Source organism: Dendrobates tinctorius, unplaced genomic scaffold, assembly GCF_039654945.1.
Source record: "Dendrobates tinctorius isolate UK_male_01 unplaced genomic scaffold, ASM3965494v1 ptg000228l, whole genome shotgun sequence".
In the NCBI taxonomy this organism is placed as follows: Eukaryota; Metazoa; Chordata; class Amphibia; order Anura; family Dendrobatidae; genus Dendrobates; species Dendrobates tinctorius.
This window is the reverse complement of record NW_027361895.1, coordinates 3,106,628-3,127,302: the sequence shown is the minus strand read 5'-3', so window position 1 is coordinate 3,127,302 and position 20,675 is coordinate 3,106,628. Positions and strand designations below refer to the sequence as shown.

Here is a 20,675-nt window from a genome sequence, read left to right as displayed (position 1 = left end):
GAGCTTGAACTGCGGTTGTAGGGAAGGTGACCTGACGGATGAACGGACTTGTCAGAATAGAGAAAGGAAGGTTTGCACAGTTTAGACGGGTGTCAGTTATTACAGTGGGAAAATAGCTGAGAAAGTGTAGTGGACGTGCAGTACCTTGGGTAGACCATTAGAGGGCAGGGAGGAGTGTGAGTAAAGGACTTGACATCAGCTTAGGGCTTAGGAAACTGTTGGTCATGGGGGCGGAGTTACAGGGAACCAGGAATGATATAAATTTGACAGGAGGGTTCCAGAAAGTTCCAGTCCCCAGGGGGAGCTCAAGTGACAGGAAGACTACGACAGTTTGTGCACTGTGAGAAAACCAAACCAGGGGAATGAGGAGAGAGAAAGTCAGGGGGGTGGTCCTGACACAAGGTACCGCAATATAGACGAGGCACAGAGGTGAAGCATACTGTATTAAGGAAAAAGACTGACCAGTAAAATTACTGTTGGTTTACGGGCCTAAGGCGGCCACAGTGACGGACCTATCAGGAGCGTTGAAGAGTGAAGAAGGGTCGGCGCGTACATGTACGTCCCAGGTGTGAAAGTACGGTGTGCATAACGGGCCCTAGAAACGGAGGGCCGTGAAGTGAAGCGGAGTGCGGTGTACTTCTGAGGCCGTCAGGCGGACGGCGAGTGAATAAACTTGGACCTGTTGTACTCGACACTTGCCTCCATCGTGTCTCTGTTACGTCTCCGCGCGGTAAGAGAAGGACCACCCCCCAGCCCGGCCCTCGACCCTACACGGTCACCTCATCACTGGCATTTTCTCATGGTCAATAGGTGACTGCAGTTCAGCCCGGCTGGGAGGGCAGCCTCAGTGACGTCACCGCTAGTCACTGAGGCTGCACTCGCAGCATCTCATTCACCAGTGATTTTCAGCCGGGATGGTCGCAGCTCGGCACTGTCCAGGTTGAAAACTGTATATCCTTCAGACATGGATTACGACAAGGGACAGAATGACAGACAGGTGAGGTATATTGATGTTTTTTATTTTACTTTTATTACAGGAGAACGAGGGCTTCGCAGGAATTAGGTGAGGTCGTAAGTATGATTTAATTAAGAATATTAAAGGAGTCTGTGTCATTATTTCAAATAAGGAACTTTTTTCTGGGTGTCTGTGTTTTCTTACAATGTGATTATGGGGTTAGTAATGTTGGCATGTTATTGACGCCTCTCCATTACTAACCTTGGGGCTTGATGTCACCTGACGGTAATATCAACCCCCCAACTATTACCCCACTTGCCACTGCTACAGGGCAAGTGGGAAGAGCGAGGTTAAGTGCCTTTTTAGAGATGCGCCTTTTTTGGGGCGGCTGAGAGCTGATGCTGTCTGCATAGCCTTTGCTGGTTATTAATTATAGGGGGACCCCCATTTTAATAGCCAGTAAAGGCTAAGTATACAGTTTTTAGCTGATATTAATAGCCTGGGAAGCTCCATGGGTATTACCCCCCTTCCAAGGCTATAAACATCCCTCCATTCGCTGGCTTTCTCTCTGCTGGTTATGAGAATTATACGGGAGCCCACGCCATTTTTTCCTGAAAAATAATCTTTTATTAATTTAATACATGTACAGTAAGCTGCACACACACTGTACTAATTGTATTTGTCACAGACATCTATATATCTACCTAAAAGAAGAAACCCAAAAGAGAGACCAAAATTAATTGTCAACTTCCAAAAGGAATTTTATAGACCCAAGAAAGGAGGAAGTACCAGACAGGATACAAATTATGACATTTTTATTAATCACAGCTAAAATGAAATCAATCATGTGCAAAGCATTATAAGGAAAAAGGCAGAGTGTACTCCATGCAACCAAAAAGTAAAATCAAGTGACCAGGTATACAAAACAGCAGAAACACTGCATTAATGACAGACCAGAACCATGACCACTAATATCACAACAATAAGGGATGCTATAAGTTGTGGGGATAAGAGCCACTATTCATAGATTAGTCAGGAAGCTACAAACAATAAAGTGCAATGTATACCTGTCACATGGTAGCCCAGAGATGAGGACCCCGACGCGCATTTCGCTGATGTTGCTTCTTCCAAGGGGGCGTCCAAATGAAACGTGCGTCGGGGTCCACATCTCTGTGCTACCATCTGGCAGGTATACATTGCACTTTATTGTTTGTAGCCTCCTGACTTATCTATCTCTCTATGCAATATAAATAGATATATATATGTGTGTCACTGACATACAGCTCTGACAAAAATTAAGAGACCACTGCAAAATGTTCAGTTTCTCTGATTATTCTCTTTATAGGTATATTTTTGAGTAAAATGTAAATTGCTCTTTTATTCTATAAACTACGGACATGTCTTCGAATTTCCAAGCACTAAATTTTGTACTTATTTTCAGAAAATGAGAAAGGATCAAAATAACAAAAAAAAATGCAGTGCTTGCAGACCTCAAATAATGCTAATAAAATAGGTTCATAATTATTTAGAAACAACAATACTAATGTTTTAACTCAGGAAGAGTTCAGAAATCAATATTTTGTGGAATAACCATGATTTTTAATCACAGCTTTCATGTGTCTTGGCATGCTTTCCACCAGTCTTTCACAGTGCTTTTGGGTGACATTATGCCACTCCTGGTACAAAAATTTAAGCAGTTCTTCTTTGTTTGATGGCTTGTGACTATCCATCTTCCTCACATTCAAGAGGTTTTCAATGGGGTTCAGGTTTGGAGATTGGGCTGGCCATGACAGCGATTTGAGCTAGTGTTCCTTCATCCACACGTTGGTTTACCTAGCCGTGTGGCATGGTGCATTGTTCTGCTGGAAAAGCCAGTCCTCAGAGTTGGGGAACGTTGCCTGAGCAGAAGGAATCAACTGTTTTTCCAGAATAACCTTGTATCAATGCAGTCAGCTGTATCGGCATCTAGCAGATACAGTTGACCCTGCGATGACGAGCGTGGGGGACCCACCGCTGGCACAGGGCCCCCCACCACCTCCTTAGGGGCCCCATAGCGGCCGGGTGGCAGAGCAGGGAGAGTGTGACTGTATTGGCGCAATACAGTTACATAGCGTAGCTCCGGGTGGTCCCCCTCAGAGAGCGGGGCACGGCCTCCACCACCCTGGTAGCTACACTCACCTCCTCCTTCTCCTGTACAATGACTGATAGCACCTATACATACAATAGACAACACAGGATCCACCATTCACAATAGGTGATGTCACAGCTCACCTCCTCCTCCTGTGCAATGACTGATAATACCTCTATATCCAGTAGATGACACAGGATCCACCATTCACAATAGGTGATGGCACAGCTCACCTCCTCCTCCTCCTCCTCCTCCTCCTGTACAATGACTGATAACACCTCTATATCCAGTAGATAACACAGGATCCACCATTCACAATAGGTGATGTCACAGCTCACCTCCTCCTCCTGTACAATGACTGATAACACTTCTATATACAGTAAATTACACAGGATCCACCATTCACAATGATCTCTGCCCAAATTACAGCAAGTTCTGATAACATTTATATACAAATAGACCCTGATTCATCAAGCAGTTTTGTAGAATTCTTTATTTTTTATATGGTGATATGAAATATAAAAATCTAAATCTTATATTTTTTAAATACATTTACTGTAAAAATATAATAGAAATAATTTTCTAATGACAAATTCCCTTTAATTCAGGGTAATCTATAACAAATGAGTAACCACCAAGACAAAAGTCAAAAATAAAAAATAACACTAGCCTGTATTTCTCAGATCTAGTATGATTACTTACTTGCCATCAGCCAGGTTGATCTTCTTGAAGAACGGGTAGTTCTCGGGGGTTGGATATCCATGTTGATCTTCATATACAAATACTGGGGAACGTCCAATTTCCACACCCAGTTGCTGTACACCCTTCTCGTTGTAAATGGAGAGTAGGAAGAACTGGGCTCCCTTCTTGACTTTGAGAGTGATGAGAATGGAGAAGTCTTCTGGAAATGGGTCATCTGTACCAATGGATAGAATGAAGATATAACTGTTTTTTTTGGATACGTTTTTCAAACACTTCATACATCTGTATTTAAGGAAAACCTAACCATATTCTTAGTGACATTGAATAAGACGTCCTAATTCCCAGTTGTCTCAATTACGAATGAACGCTATTCCACCTGATCCAGTGAGTATGTATCCTAGGTGGGAAGATGAGAATAAGCCACTGTCAGACACATCTGGCGATGGCTTTTCTCTTCTGAGAACAAAAGCATTGGGCATGTTGAAAACCAACAGTCCAATCCTTCTACCCCCAGACATCTGGCATTGAGGAAAAGTTGGGATAACAAGGTGGTTCAGGCATGGACCCCGAGCATGGGCTTCTCCATGATGTCCATGTTACTGTTCTGGTTTGGCACCCTGAACATCCGGCGGCTCTGATCGACGGTAAGATCATTACCGCCGGTCAGAGAGCTGCGGTTCCCTCGCTGCGTGAGAAAGTTCCCTCGCTGCGTGAGAAAGTTCTCAGCTATGAACTCCGGTGAACTTCCTCACGGCAGCTCATTGCTGCACGCTACAGGAGGGATTACACTGTCAGTGTGTGCCGGCAGGCAGGGATAGCGGTCGCATCACTAATGTGACCACTATCCAAATCATCTGAATTGTTGTTAGTAATATCAGGTCACAGCTGACTAGTTAGCCTTTACTGGTTATTTTATGGGGGGATCCCATAAAAAAAATGACGTAGGATCCCCCTATTATTTCAAACCAAGATAGGCTAAACAGACAGCTGTGGATTGATATTAATAGTCAGGGAAGTGACCATGGAAATTGGCCCACCTCCCAGCCCTCAGCTCCCCAAGAAAAGGCGCATCAATAAGATGTGCCAAATCTGGCGCTAAACCTAGCTCTTCCCACTTGCCCTTTGGTGGTGGCAAATGGGGTAATATTTGTGGGGTTGATGTCATCTCCGTATTGTCAGGTGACATCAAGCCCAGAGGTTAGTAATGGAAAGGCATCTATAAGACGCCCAAATTACTAACCCCATAGTAAATTTGGAAATAAACATACAGCAAGAATAAAATCTTTTATTTGAAATAAAAATAAACACCATGTTTTACACATTTCTTTAAAAATATAAAGCAAAGTTATACTCTCTTTACTCATTTTCCATTGAAGCCCTTACCCCCGGTAAAAAAAGGAAAATAATAAACAGCAAAAATACTCATCGTACACCTAATCCTCCGATGCCCATATCCCTTATTCAAAAAAGAAAAATAATAAACAACCATATCCCTCACCTTTCTGATGCGAAGATAATCCATTCTGTCCCTTGACGATCCGGATGATTTATATAGTGGTCACATCAGTGATATGATTGCTATTCCTGCCAGCTGGCACACACTGACAGGAGTATAATCACTCCTGTCAGTGTTTAGCACTAAGCCCCCTTGAGAAAGTTCATCGGAGTTCATAGCTGAAACATGGTGACTTTACACATGGCACCGCTATGTGAGAACATTCTCACGCAGTTAGCGGTGCCATAAGTGAGGTCACTGGGGTTCACTTGGTTTAAACTCCAGTGAACTTTCTTAAGGCAGCTCAGCCCTACACACTGCAGAAGCGATTACGCTCCTGTCAGTGTGTGCCGGATGGCGGGGATATCGGTCGCATCACATGTCCCGTCGTGGGACAGTATGGATTATCTTCACGTCGGACAGGTAAGGGATATGATTGTTTATTATTTTTAATTTTTTTTTACAGGGGACATGGACATTGGTAGATTAGGTGTGTATTTTTGTTGTTTATTATTTTCTGGGTTTTTTTTACAGAGGATAATGGCTTCAATTGAATAGTGAGTATAACTGTTCTTTTTATTATATTTCAAATAAAGGAGTCTGTGTCTTTCTTTCAAATAACAATTTTTTTTTCTGGCTGTGTCTCATTTACAGTTTAACTGTGGAGTTAGAAATGGGGCCGTCTCCATTACTAACCTGTGTGCTTTATGTCAGCGGTAGTGATGAGCGTGTATACTCGTTGCTCGGGTGACCTCCGAGTATTTTGGCGAGCTCGGAAATTTAGTTTTTGTCGAAGTAGCTGCATGATTTACGGCTAATAGACAGCCTGAATGCATGTGGGGATTCCCTAACAAACAGGCATTCCTCACATGTATTCAGGCTGTCTAGCAGCTGTAAATCATGCAGCTGAGTTGACAGAAACTAAATCTCTGAGCACGCCAAAATACTCGGAGGACACCCGAGCATGCTCGGGAAAACCCGAGCAACGAGTATACTCGCTCATCATTAGTCAGCAGCAATAAAACAGCTAACATCAACCCCACAAATATTAACCCCACTTGCCACCACACCAGGGCAAGTGGGAAGATCCGGGCAAAGCTCCAGAATTGGCGCGTCTAATAGTTGCGTCTTTTCTGGGGCAGCTGCTGGCTGCTATTTTTAGGCTGGGGGGGCAATATCCATAGCCCTTCACCAGTCTGAGAATACCAGTCGGCAGCTGTCAGTGTTGCCTGCGCTGATTATTAAAAAATAGAAGAGACACCCCACATCATTTCTTTTTATTATTAATTTATTTATTGCACAGGTGCCGGCTGATTTCAATGACAGAAGGTGTAGCCTAATGGGAGTAGTACTCTTATCAGCCGATGCCTGTGACCGGCCGGAAAGTTATGAGTGATCTCACTGCTGATCAGAGTTGATGTTCGCGTCCCCTATTCATCTGAATGGGGACCATGTTCAAGTTTAGGTACCATTCTGGTACCCAAACCAAACTGTTTTTAGAAGTTCGGCAGAACCCGATCATCTACAGGTTTGCCTATCACTACACACAGCTTTTTTTCAAGCAGTTTCCACCATGGAAACCGACTGAAAAAAATATATTAGAAAACACTCAAAACAATTAATACCGGGTGAGTCATAAAGGACGGATGTATTTGAAGTGGCTATAACTCACCACCAGGTGGAGGTAGAGATGTGCGGGAGGCGGGGTTATGTTTGTGAGGTGAAAGCATTGTTTTTATTTTAGTTTCAGTTTAAGCTATGGTACCGTGGACGATAGAACATCGCGTTTTTGCGTACGACAGTTTTGTCAAGAATAATGAGTGTATAACAGCCGTTCAGCGTGAGTTTCGGCGTCATTTCAATATTCACAGAAATCAAGCTGTTCCCGCTCGTAACACTATCCTACGTTGGGTTGAAGCACTCCGTACACGAGGTACACTAATGAACAAACGACCACCGGGGGCTCCACGAACTGAAGGAAGCTATTCGAGTGGAAGTTGCCCAAATCGACAGAGTTGTGTTGGAACGTGTTGATGCCAACTTCCAAGAACGCCTTTGGAAATGGCCACCACATGGCAGATGTTGTTTTCCACACTTGAATTTGTCAAATGCTATTAGTATACGTAACCAAATCTGTGAATACATTTATATTTAATAAATATTTAACGATTTTATGATTAGTTTAAAAACGTCCGTCCTTTATGACTCACCCGGTATAAGCATTTCTATATTAAAAGGACTTGAAGTCACTAGCAGTTTCTTGATTATTCAATGGAGTGAAAAAAAATGACCATAAAACGAGAGTAAAAAAAAGACAACAAAAAGCATGGGAAACCTTTAAAAAAAAGTCAGAAAAACATTCATGAAGCGACTGAAAACACTTCAGAAAAAACTTTAGAGTCTCCTGAACCGTTTACTGCTTGAAAAACTTGGCTGGTTCGCCTAAGTTTAAAATACATCAAGTACATAAAGACTTAGGAAATTGTTTATGGGACCTGAGAATGGGTTTTTTACGTCTATCTAAATGCTTGGGCAAAATACGGTGCCTTGAAAAAGTATTCATACCCTGTGAACTTTTCCACTTTTTTATATTACATTTGCATTTATATTCAGCACCCTAATAAACCTAGGGAAAAACCCTGAGGGCCCAATTTCCTCCAGAAGTCACATAATTATTAAATTGAGTCCACATGTGTGTAATTTACTCTCAGTATAACTACAGATGTTCTGTGAAAGCCTCAGAGGTTTGTTGGAGAACATTAGGGATTAAGCAGCATCATGAAAACCAAGGAACACACCAGAAAGGTCAGGGATAAAGTTGTGAAGAAGTGTAAAGCAGGGTTAGGCTTTAAAAATATAGACCAAGCTCTGAACATCTCACAGAGAACTGTTCAATCCATCATCCACAACTGAAACCTACCAACACATGGCTGTCCACCTAACTGATAACCCAAGCAAGGAAAGCACTAACTAGAGAAGCAGCCAAGAGGCCCATGGTCACTCTAGAGGATCTGCAGAGGTCAACAGCACAGATGGGAGCATCTGTCCATAGTACAACTATTTTTCATACACTACACAAATCTGTCCTATATAGAACAGTGGCAAGAAGAAAGACATTTTTTAAAGCAAGCCATAAGAAGTCTCATTTACAGTTTGCAAAAAGTCATGTATCGGACACAGTGAGCATGTAGAAGAAGGTGTTCTGGTTAAATGAGGTAAAACTAAAACTTTTTGGGCTAAATGCAAAATACTATGTGTAGTGGAAAACTAACACTGCATATCACCTTGAAAACACCATCCCTACCGTCACACATGGTGGTGGCAGCATTATGCTGTGGAGGGGCTTTTATTCAGCAGGGAAAGGGAAACCAGTCTGAGTTGATGGAAAGATGGATGGAGTTAAATACCAGGCAATACTGAAGGAAAACCTGTTAGAAGCTGCAAAATACTTGAGACTGGGGTGTAAGTTTACCTTCCAGCAGGACAACGACCTTAAACATCCTGCTAGAGCTACAGTGGATGGTTTACTGTAGATCAAAGCATATTCATCTATGTGAATGGCTCAGTCACAGTTCAGACCTAAATCCTATTGCTAACCTTTGACAAGACTTGAAAATTGGTGTTCGCAGACGCCTCTAGCCAATCTCACTGAGTGAGAGATAGTCTGCAAAGAAGTAGGGGCAAAAATTGCTGTTAGAAACAGACCCCCCAATAGACTTGCAGCAGTAACTAAAGCAAAAGATGGTCCTACAAAGCGTTGAATCAGGGGGCTGAATACAAATGCACGTCACAATTTTCAGATTTATATTTGTAACATAATTAGAAAACCACGTATTCCCTTTACACCTCTCAAATACTTGCTATCACATAAAATCCTAATAAAATACATTTAAGTTTGTGGGTGTAACATGAAAAAAATGTGGAAATGGTCATAGGGTATGAATACTTTTTCGAGGCACTTTAAATAGTTGATATTTGTATGTACCTTTGAAAATCATCCATGCAAAGTCATTCCACTGCTGCAGGAGAAATAAGGTTTTATATGGTCCCCACCTCACTGAAATTATGAACTCATCTATGCAGTGCATGGATGATCTCAGCCAGGAAATCTTTGCTCTTGCTGAAAGGTGTATTGTTAGGGAACACTTCCACTACTATTGCTTGTTTAATGTCTTTCTTATATGACTGAATCCAGGCTGTTAAACAATCTCCATGCATTTTACCTATACAGTGAATTCTGTATATATATACTGTATATATATATATATATATATATATATATATATTACAGTTGTGTGAAAAAGTGTTGCCCCCTTCCTGATTTCCTATTCTCTTGCACGTTTGTCACGCGTAAATGTTTCAGATGACCAAACACATTTAAATATTAGATGCAGTTAGCACAAGTAAACATAAAATGCAGTTTTTAAATTTGGATCTTTATTATTAAGGGAAACAGAAATCCAAACCTCCTGGGCTCTGTGTGAAAAAGTCGTTGCGCCACCCTTAAAACATACATTTTCTGTGGTTCATCATATCTTTGGGAAGCTGAGTTCAAATTCCCTAGCTACATCCAGGCCTGATTACTGCCACACCTGTTCTCAATCAGGAAATCACTTAAATAGGGCCTGCCTGATATAAAGAAGTAGACCAAAAGATCCTCAAAAGCTAGACATCAAAGAAATCCTGAAACAAATAAGAAACAAAGTAATTGAGATCTATTAGCCTGAAAAATGTTATAAAGCCATTTTTTTAAGCTTTCTGACTCCAGCGAACCACACTGAGAGCCATTATCCACAAATGGCAAAAACATTGAACAGTGGTGAACCTTCCCACCTTTCCATGAGTGGTCGGTCAAGAAAAACTACCCCAAGAGCGCAGCAACGACTTATCCAAGAAACCACAAAAAACCCCACAACAACATTCAAAGAACTGCAGGCCTCACTTGCCTCAGTTAAGGTCATTGTTCATGACTCCACTAAGAAAGAAACTGGGAAAAAATGACCTGCATGGCAGAGTTCCAAGACGAAAACCACTGCTGAACAATAAGAACATAAAGGCTTATCTTAGCTTTGCCAGAAAATATGTTGATGATCCCGCAAAACTTTTGGGTGAATACTCTGTGGATTGACGAAGCAAAAGTTGAAGTTTTTGGAAGGTGTATGTCCCTTTTCATCTGGCGTTTAAGTAGCACAGCATTTCAGAAAAGGAACATCATACCAACAGTAAAATATGCTAGTGGCATTGCGATGGTCTGGGGATGTTTTGGTGCTTCAGGTCCTTAATGACTTGCTATGGTAAATGAAACCATGAATTCTGCTGTCTACCAAAGTAACCTGAAGGAGGAGGTCCGGCCATCTGTTTGTGACGTCAAGCTGAAGTGGCCTTGGGTTATGCAGCAGAACAATGATCCAAAACACACCAGCAAGTCCACCCCTGAATGGCTTAAGAAAAGCAAAATTAAGACTTTGGAGTGGCCTAGTCAATGTCCTGACCTTAATCTGATTGAGATGCTGTAAAGACCTTAAAAAGGGGTTCATGCTCGGAAACCCTCCAATGCGGCTGAATTACAACAATTCTGCAAAGATGAGTGGGACAAAATTCCTCCAGAGCTTTGTAAAAGACTCATTGCTAGTTATTGCAAATGCTTGATTTCAGATGTTGCTGCTAAGGGCGGCACAACCAGTTACTAGGTTTAGGGGGCAATCGCTTTTTCACGCTGGGCCCTGTTGATTTGGATTTTTTTCCCCCCTTAATAATAAAGACCTTAATTTAAAAACTGCATTTTGTGGTTACTTGTGTTATCTTTCTCTAATATTTAAATTTGTTTGATGATCTGAAACATTTAAGTGTGACAAACATGCAAAAGAATAGGAAATCAGGAAAGGGGCAAACACTTTTTCACCCAAATGTGTGTATATATATATATATATATATATATATATACACACACTGCTTAAAAAATAAAGGGAAGACTAAAATATCACATCCAAGATATCACTGAATTGAATATTACAGTAGCCATTCTTTATTCATTACTTAGTGAAATGTGTTGGGAACAATAAAACATAAAAATGATCAATGTAAATAAAAATTAATATCCCGAATCAAACTGGAAAATCAAATTACAGGCTGATCCTGCTTCAGTTGAAATGCCTCAAGACAAGGAAATGATGCTCAGTATTGTGTGTGGCCTCCACGTGCCTGTAAGACCATACTACAATGTCTGGACATACTCCTGATAAGGTAGCAGATGTTCTCCTGAGGGATCTCCTCCCAGACCTGGATTAAAGCATCAGTCAACTCTTGGACAGCCTGTGGTACAATGTAGCATTGATGGATGGAACGAGACAAGATGTCCCAGTTATGCTCGATTGGATTCAGGTCTGGGGAACCGGCAGGCCAGTCCGTAGCATCAATGCCTTCATCATGCAGGAACTGCTAACACACTTCAGCCACATGTCACCTAGCATTGTCATGCATCAGAAGGAACGCAGGGTCCACTGCACCTGCATGTGGTCTCACAATGGGTCTGAGATTCTCATCCTGGTACTTAATGGCAGTCTGGGTACTTCTGGCTAGCACATAAGAAAGAAATGCCTCCCCACATCATTACTGACCCACTGCCAAACCGGTCATTCTGGAGGATGTTGCAGGCAGCAGAACGTTCTTCACGGTGTCTCTTGACTCTGTCACATCTGTCACATGTGCTCAGTGTGAACCTGCTCTCATCTGTGAAGAGCACATGGTGCCAATGTAGGGGCCGGATGGCAGAGCAGGGAGATCAATTCTCCCTGCTCTGCCACAGAATGTAACTGTATCGGTGTGCTGCTCACGCTGATACAGTTACAGTAGCCTAGCTCAGGGTGGGCCCCCTCAGAGCATGGGGCCCGGGGTGACCGCCCCCTCTGCCCCCACGGTAGCTACGCTATTGCCTAGAACTGTAAACGTTGTGGTCTGTCAAGGATACTTACTGCAGCGTATACGCGCCATGCTTACTTCCCATTTAAATCAGATGTCCAGCAGTGTCTTCAGCTTAGAACTGACAACAACCAGTGGAACCCAGCTACATCCGTGTACTGTTCTGAGAAGTCTAGCCAGAAGTGATCTTCAGGGAAGATTTACGGCCAAAAATAAACATACCATTGACATGGAAAAAAGGCCAAGTGACTAAACTATGCACGAAAACATAGGACCTGCCATGCAGACAAATGGCAGCAGGTGCTTTGGACTGGTGAGTCAAAATTTGATGTATTCTGCTGTAACAGAAGCTAGTTTGTTCACATAAGGGCTGTAGAGCAGAACAATAATGAGTGTCTGCAGGAACAGTGAAGCACAGTAGAGGTTCCTTGCAAGTTCGGGGCTATATTTCAGCAAATTAGTTAGGGATTTGATCAGGATTAATGCTGAGAAATCCAGGCAGATACTTCTCCATCATGTAATACCACCAGGGAGGCATCTGATTGGCTTTAAATTTATTCTGCAGCAGAAAAATATCCCCAAACATCCAACCAATGTCATTAAGATCAAGGAGTCCAGGAAGTGATGATCCCGCCCCCGCAGAGCCCTGATCTCAACATCATCCAGTCTGTCGGGGAACACATGAAGGGACAGGAGGAATTGCAACCACAGAAGATATGTGATAAGTCCTCCACAATGTTTGTAACAACCTTCTTGACAAGTCCCTTCAAAAAATTGGGCGCAAAGTTACCTAGAGGAATTGAAGTCGTTTTCAAGACAAATGGCGGTCACGCCAACCATTGATGTGACTTGTTCATGCATTTTGTTAATTAATAAAAAGAAATTATGATTTTTTTGCCTGATTTCCATTTACGTTGCATATACTGTATTCATCACCTCGCCCTATAGCGTGTTCTCATCCTGCTCTGTGGGACACACCACTTGCCCCTTTTTTTATTTAAGGCAATGGGCACACAGGAGATTCAGTCTTGATTCACATCTATATCTAATATAAGACATATATGAATTGATTTATATTTCTATCTAGTGGTCGGGGTTTGTTTTTTTCAATGTATTTTTATCTTGTGTATAAATTATTGTTTTTTTTTATGCCAGTGTGGGCACCTCTTTACATGTAGTGCTACCATATACCACTCTTGTCTAATAAAGGTCATTTTATCCCTCTATCATTTGTTCCACTTTTCTTGTTTGGACCATATGTTCTGTGTTCTCTCTTTGGTTTTCAGTTCTTTCCGAATGGTCTACCATTCATCCACTCAGCTAATATATGTCACCTGTTACACATTGTGGTCTATTTAATTTTGATGTATATTATTTGTTACCTTCAGTATGTGCTCATTCTTCTTTGAGTACTATATTGTAGTATTATTTGTTCACTGTATGGTGGTATTATTTGAGTACTATGTTTCGGTATTATTTAGTCATTGTATGGTGGTATGATTTAACTACTATATTGTGGTATTATGTGGGCATTGTATGGTGGTATTATTTGAGTACTATATTGTGGTGTTATTTGAGCACTGTATGGTGGTATTAATAGAGTATTATGTTGCCTTATGTGGGCATTGTATGGTGGTATTATTTGAGTATTATATTGTGGTATTATTTGGGCACTGTATGGTGGTATTATTTCAGTATTGTATTGTGGTATTATTTTGGCACTGTGTGGTGGTATTATTTGGGCACTGTACGGTGGTATTATTTTTGGGCACTGTATGGTGGTATTATTTCAGTATTATATTGTGGTATTGTTTTGGCACTGTGTGGTGGTATTATTTGGGCACTGTATGGTGGTATTATTTGAGCACTGTGCGGTGGTATTATTTGAGTACTCTATGGTCATATTATGTAAGCACTGTATGTTGACCTTATTTAACAGTGAATGGTGATATCATTTTAGCTATACATGTTGGTATTAATTGAGCCATGTATGTTCGTATTATTTGAGCACTATATGTTGATATTATTTAAACTTGTGGTATCATTTGTGCACTGTATTATGGTATTATTTAGTCACTGCAAGCTGGTATTATTTGAGTACTATAAGGTGGTATTATTTTGCACCTTGTGGTGGTATTATTTGAAGACAGTATTGTTTTTATACTTGGTCATTATGGGGTGGTATTATTTGAGCAGGGCATGGTGTAAATATTTGAACAATGTATTATATGAGCATCGCTTGATGGCTTATTTGAGTACTTAGTGGTCATATTATGAAAATTCTGTATGCAGTTCTTATTTGAGCGCTGCCTAGTGGTATTATACGAGTACCATACAGTGGTATTATTTGAGTACAATATTGTGGAATTATATGTTGGTCTTATATTAGCCCTGCAGAATAGTATTATTTTAGCATTGTATGTTAGTTATATTTGAGCACTCTGTGTTGGTATCATTTGAGTGATGTATAGTGGTATCATATGAGCACTGTATGTAGGTATTATCTGAGTGATGTATAGTGGTATCATATGAGCACTGTATGTAGGTATTATCTGAGTGATGTATAGTGGTATCATATGAGCACTTTATGTCAGTATTATCTGAGTGATATATAGTGGTATCATATGAGCACTGTATGTAGGTATTATCTGAGTGATGTATAGTGGTATCATATGAGCACGTTATGTCAGTATTATCTGAGTGACATATAGTGGTATCATATGAGCACTGTATGTAGGTATTATCTGAGTGATGTATACTGGTATCATATGAGCATTTTATGTCAGTATTATCTGAGTGATGTATAGTGGTATCATATGAGCACTGTATGTAGGTATTATCTGAGTGATGTATACTGGTATCATATGAGCATTTTATGTCAGTATTATCTGAGTGATGTATAGTGGTATCATATGAGCACTGTATGTAGGTATTATCTGAGTGATGTATAGTGGTATCATATGAGCACTGTATGTAGGTATTATCTGAGTGATGTATAGTGGTATCATATGAGCACTGTATGTAGGTATTATCTGAGTGATGTATAGTGGTATCATATGAGCACTTTATGTCAGTATTATCTGAGTGATATATAGTGGTATCATATGAGCATTGTATGTAGGTATTATCTGAGTGATGTATAGTGGTATCATATGAGCACTTTATGTCAGTATTATCTGAGTGATGCATAGTGGTATCATATGAGCACTGTATGTAGGTATTATCTGAGTGATGTATAGTGGTATCATATGAGCACTGTATGTAGGTATTATCTGAGTGATGTATAGTGGTATCATATGAGCACTGTATGTAGGTATTATCTGAGTGATGTATAGTGGTATCATATGAGCACTTTATGTCAGTATTATCTGAGTGATATATAGTGGTATCATATGAGCACTGTATGTAGGTATTATCTGAGTGATGTACAGTGGTATCATATGAGCACTTTATGTCAGTATTATCTGAGTGATATATAGTGGTATCATATGAGCACTGTATGTAGGTATTATCTGAGTGATGTATAGTGGTATCATATGAGCACTGTATGTAGGTATTATCTGAGTGATGCAAAGTGGTATCATATGAGCACTTTATGTCAGTATTATCTGAGTGATGCATAATGGTATCATATGAGCACTGTATGTAGGTATTATCTGAGTGATGTATAGTGGTATCATATGAGCACTGTATGTAGGTATTATCTGAGTGATGTATAGTGGTATCATATGAGCACGTTATGTCAGTATTATCTGAGTGATATATAGTGGTATCATATGAGCACTGTATGTAGGTATTACCTGAGTGATGTATAGTGGTATCATATGAGCACTGTATGTAGGTATTATCTGAGTGGTGTATAGTGGTATCATATGAGCACTGTATGTAGGTATTATCTGAGTGATGTATAGTGGTATCATATGAGCACTGTATGTAGGTATTATCTGAGTGATGTATAGTGGTATCATATGAGCACGTTATGTCAGTATTATCTGAGTGATATATAGTGGTATCATATGAGCACTGTATGTAGGTATTACCTGAGTGATGTATAGTGGTATCATATGAGCACTGTATGTAGGTATTATCTGAGTGGTGTATAGTGGTATCATATGAGCACTGTATGTAGGTATTATCTGAGTGATGTATAGTGGTATCATATGAGCACTGTATGTAGGTATTATCTGAGTGATGTATAGTGGTATCATATGAGCACGTTATGTCAGTATTATCTGAGTGATATATAGTGGTATCATATGAGCACTGTATGTAGGTATTACCTGAGTGATGTATAGTGGTATCATATGAGCACTGTATGTAGGTATTATCTGAGTGGTGTATAGTGGTATCATATGAGCACTGTATGTAGGTATTATCTGAGTGGTGTATAGTGGTATCATATGAGCACTGTATGTAGGTATTATCTGAGTGATGTATAGTGGTATCATTTGAGCACTGTATGTAGGTATTATCTGAGTGATGTATAGTGGTATCATATGAGCACTTTATGTCAGTATTATCTGAGTGATATATAGTGGTATCATATGAGCACTGTATGTAGGTATTCATAGAATCATAGAATCATAGAATCGTAGAGTTGGAAGGGACCTCCTGGGCCATCTGGTCCAACCCCCTGCTCAAAGCAGGATTCGCTAAATCATCCCAGTCAGATGTCTGTCCAGCCTCTGTTTGAAGACATCCATTGAAGGAGAACTCACCACTTCTCGTGGCAGCTTGCTCCACTCATTGATCACTCTAACTGTCAAAAAGTTTTTTCTAATATCTAATCTGTGTCTCCTCCCATTCAGTTTCATCCCATTGCTTCTAGTCTTTCCTTGTGCAAATGAGAATAAAGATGATCCTTCTACAATGTGACAGCCCTTGAAATATTTGTAGACAGCTATTAAGTCTCCTCTCAGTCTTCTCTTTTGCAAACTAAACAATCCCACATCCTGCAACCTTTCCTCATAAGACAGGGTTTGCAGACCGGTCACCATTCTGGTTGCTCTTTTCTGAACTTGCTCCAGTTTGTTGATGTCTTTTTTAAAATGTGGTGCCCAAAACTGGACACAATATTCCAGATGAGGTCTGACCAAAGAGGAGTAGAGGGAAATAATGACTTCACGTGATCTAGACTGTATGCTTCTGTTAATACATCCTAGAATTGCATTTGCTTTTTTGGCTGCTGCATCACACTGTTGACTCATATTCAGTCTGTGATCTATTAGTATACCCAAGTCTTTTTCACATGTGCTGTTGCTTAGGCCTATTCCTCCCATTCTGTATATGCTTTTTTCATTTTTATTGCCCAGATGTAGTACTTTGCATTTTTCCCTGTTAAAAACCATTCTGTTAGTTGCTGCCCACTTCTCCAGTTTATTTATATCTTTTTGAATCCTCTCTCTCTCTTCTCTAGTATTAGCTATCCCTCCTAACTTTGTGTCATCAGCAAATTTAATCAGTTTATTATCTGAGTGATGTATAGTGGTATCATATGAGCACTGTATGTAGGTATTATCTGAGTGATGTATAGTGGTATCATATGAGCACTGTATGTAGGTATTATCTGAGTGATGTATAGTGGTATCATATGAGCACTTTATGTCAGTATTATCTGAGTGATGCATAGTGGTAACATATGAGCACTGTATGTAGGTATTATCTGAGTGATGTATAGTGGTATTATATGAGCACTTTATGTCAGTATTATCTGAGTGATGCATAGTGGTATCATATGAGCACTGTATGTAGGAATTATCTGAGTGATGTATAGTGGTATCATATGAGCACTGTATGTAGGTATTATCTGAGTGATGTATAGTGGTATCATATGAGCACTGTATGTAGGTATTATCTGAGTGATGTATAGTGGTATCATATGAGCATTGTATGTAGGTATTATCTGAGTGATGTATAGTGGTATCATATGAGCACTGTATGTAGGAATTATCTGAGTGATGTATAGTGGTATCATATGAGCACTGTATGTAGGTATTACCTGAGTGATATATAGTGGTATCATATGAGCACTGTATGTAGGAATTATCTGAGTGATGTATAGTGGTATCATATGAGCACTGTATGTAGGTATTATCTGAGTGATGTATAGTGGTATCATATGAGCACTGTATGTAGGTATTATCTGAGTGATGCATAGTGGTATCATATGAGCACTGTATGTAGGTATTATCTGAGTGATGTATAGTGGTATCATATGAGCACTGTATGTAGGTATTATCTGAGTGATATATAGTGGTATCATATGAGCACTGTATGTAGGAATTATCTGAGTGATGTATAGTGGTATCATATGAGCACTGTATGTAGGTATTATCTGAGTGATGTATAGTGGTATCATATGAGCACTGTATGTAGGTATTATCTGAGTGATGCATAGTGGTATCATATGAGCACTGTATGTAGGTATTATCTGAGTGATGTATAGTGGTATCATATGAGCACTGTATGTAGGTATTATCTGAGTGATGTATAGTGGTATCATATGAGCACTGTATGTAGGTATTACCTGAGTGATATATAGTGGTATCATATGAGCACTGTATGTAGGAATTATCTGAGTGATGTATAGTGGTATCATATGAGCACTGTATGTAGGTATTATCTGAGTGATGTATAGTGGTATCATATGAGCACTGTATGTAGGTATTATCTGAGTGATGCATAGTGGTATCATATGAGCACTGTATGTAGGTATTATCTGAGTGATGTATAGTGGTATCATATGAGCACTTTATGTCAGTATTATCTGAGTGATGCATAGTGGTATCATATGAGCACTGTATGTAGGAATTATCTGAGTGATGTATAGTGGTATCATATGAGCATTGTATGTTGGTATCATTGGAGTGATATATAGTGGGATCATATGAGCACTGTATGTACCTTAGATATTATCTGAGTGATGTATAGTGGTATCATATGAGTACTGTTATGTATATTGGTATTATTTGAGTTTTTTATGTTAGTCTTATTGCAGCACTGTATGGTGGTATTACTTTATTAGTGCATGGTGGTATTATTTTAGCACTATATGTTGATGTTATTTCAGTACATTATGGGGGTTTACTACTACTTAATGTAGTTATTCCACAAATACATGACACTGTTATTTGAGTCCCACATTGTATAGCAGTTATAGTTGTACATTGTATGACAGTACAACAAATCACATCTCGTTTGATTCCATGAGCCCTAAATTAAAATCTGTTGCCTTAAAAATCCAATAATTCTGAGAGGCTCAAATTAATTTCTGGCTGCCAAAAGAAAAATATAGTAAAACGTCCATTGCTACAATCAGCAAGTGTAATATTTCTCTAGATGTTAGTGACAACATACCGGGATATAATTGCTTAGTTGGGGCGCTAAAGTGCGTTCTGTTCTCCACTCGAAAAGCAATGTCTGTCTCTTCAATTCCTTGTCTATGTGTGCAAAGTCCGGCCTCTAACGTAACTCCTTCAATTTCTTCATTGAGTTCCAGGGCTTTTAAGACGTTGACTGGGGTTGCTACAAATGGAAAAAAAAGATCTAGTCAGCCGTTATACGTAATAGCGAGAAAATAATTATACAAACTGCATTGTCAGCAAATTAAAATGTGGCGAGTTGTCAAGAGTGTCATGGAAATCATGAAAATAAGGGGTGGAAGGGAAAACACACAAAGGCAAAACAACATGAGTACTAAGGAAACAATGGAGCAGATTTACACTGATTTATATTATACAGTGGTGCTTAAAAGTTTGTGAACCCCTCAAAATTTTCCATATTTCTACATGAATGTAATCAAAAACTACATCCGATGTCACACAAGTCTTAAAAGTACATATATAAGGAACTATATCAACAAATAAGTAAAAAAATAATATTAGACCTTGTCATTTTTAAGAAAGTAAAATATACAGTATCTCATGTCTGTGAGTGGAAAAAGTATGTGAACCTTTGCTTTCTGTATCCGATGTGACCCCCTTGTGCAGCCATAACTACATTTAGATGCTTCCGGCAATTGTTGATTAGTCCTGCCCATCAGCTTGAAGGAATTTTAGTCCAGTCCTCTCTGCAAAACAGCTTCACCTCTGTGAAATTGGAGGGTTTTCTACCATGAACTGCTCACTTAAGGTCCTTCCACAACATTTCTATAGGATTAAAGAGGCCCTTTCACCAAATGTTTCATGTTGCGCTGGACACAGGATGTAATCGTGGCTGCAGAGCATAATAAAACTTTTTTTTTTAAATTTCATCGTTCTGTTGAGTAAATATTAGCAAAGTATGTGTTTGACACCTAATGAGTTAACTTAGTAGGTGTTAGCAGATAATTTTCAATGGGGGTGTGTACTTCTGCTCTCTGTATGATGCTGACCAATCATAAGCAGGCAGCAGTAAAGAAAAGAAGAACACGCCCCCACTATAGATTAGAGCAGATTTCTCAGTGTGTGAGATATAATACTGCCCCTATGTACAAGAAT

General features: G+C 39.8%; 1 protein-coding gene across 1 annotated transcript in view; it reads right to left on the bottom strand.

Moving 5' to 3' along the window:
- The window catches only part of COL5A3 (collagen type V alpha 3 chain), a 379,057-nt gene that overhangs the window by 204,756 nt on the left and 153,626 nt on the right, over positions 1–20,675 (bottom strand). The window contains exons 2-3 of the mRNA XM_073555703.1: positions 19,555–19,722; positions 3,786–3,999 (exon numbers count right to left, since the gene is read on the bottom strand). Of these exons, the coding sequence (XP_073411804.1) occupies positions 3,786–3,999; positions 19,555–19,722 (382 nt within the window). The remainder of the gene's footprint in view (positions 1–3,785; positions 4,000–19,554; positions 19,723–20,675) is intronic.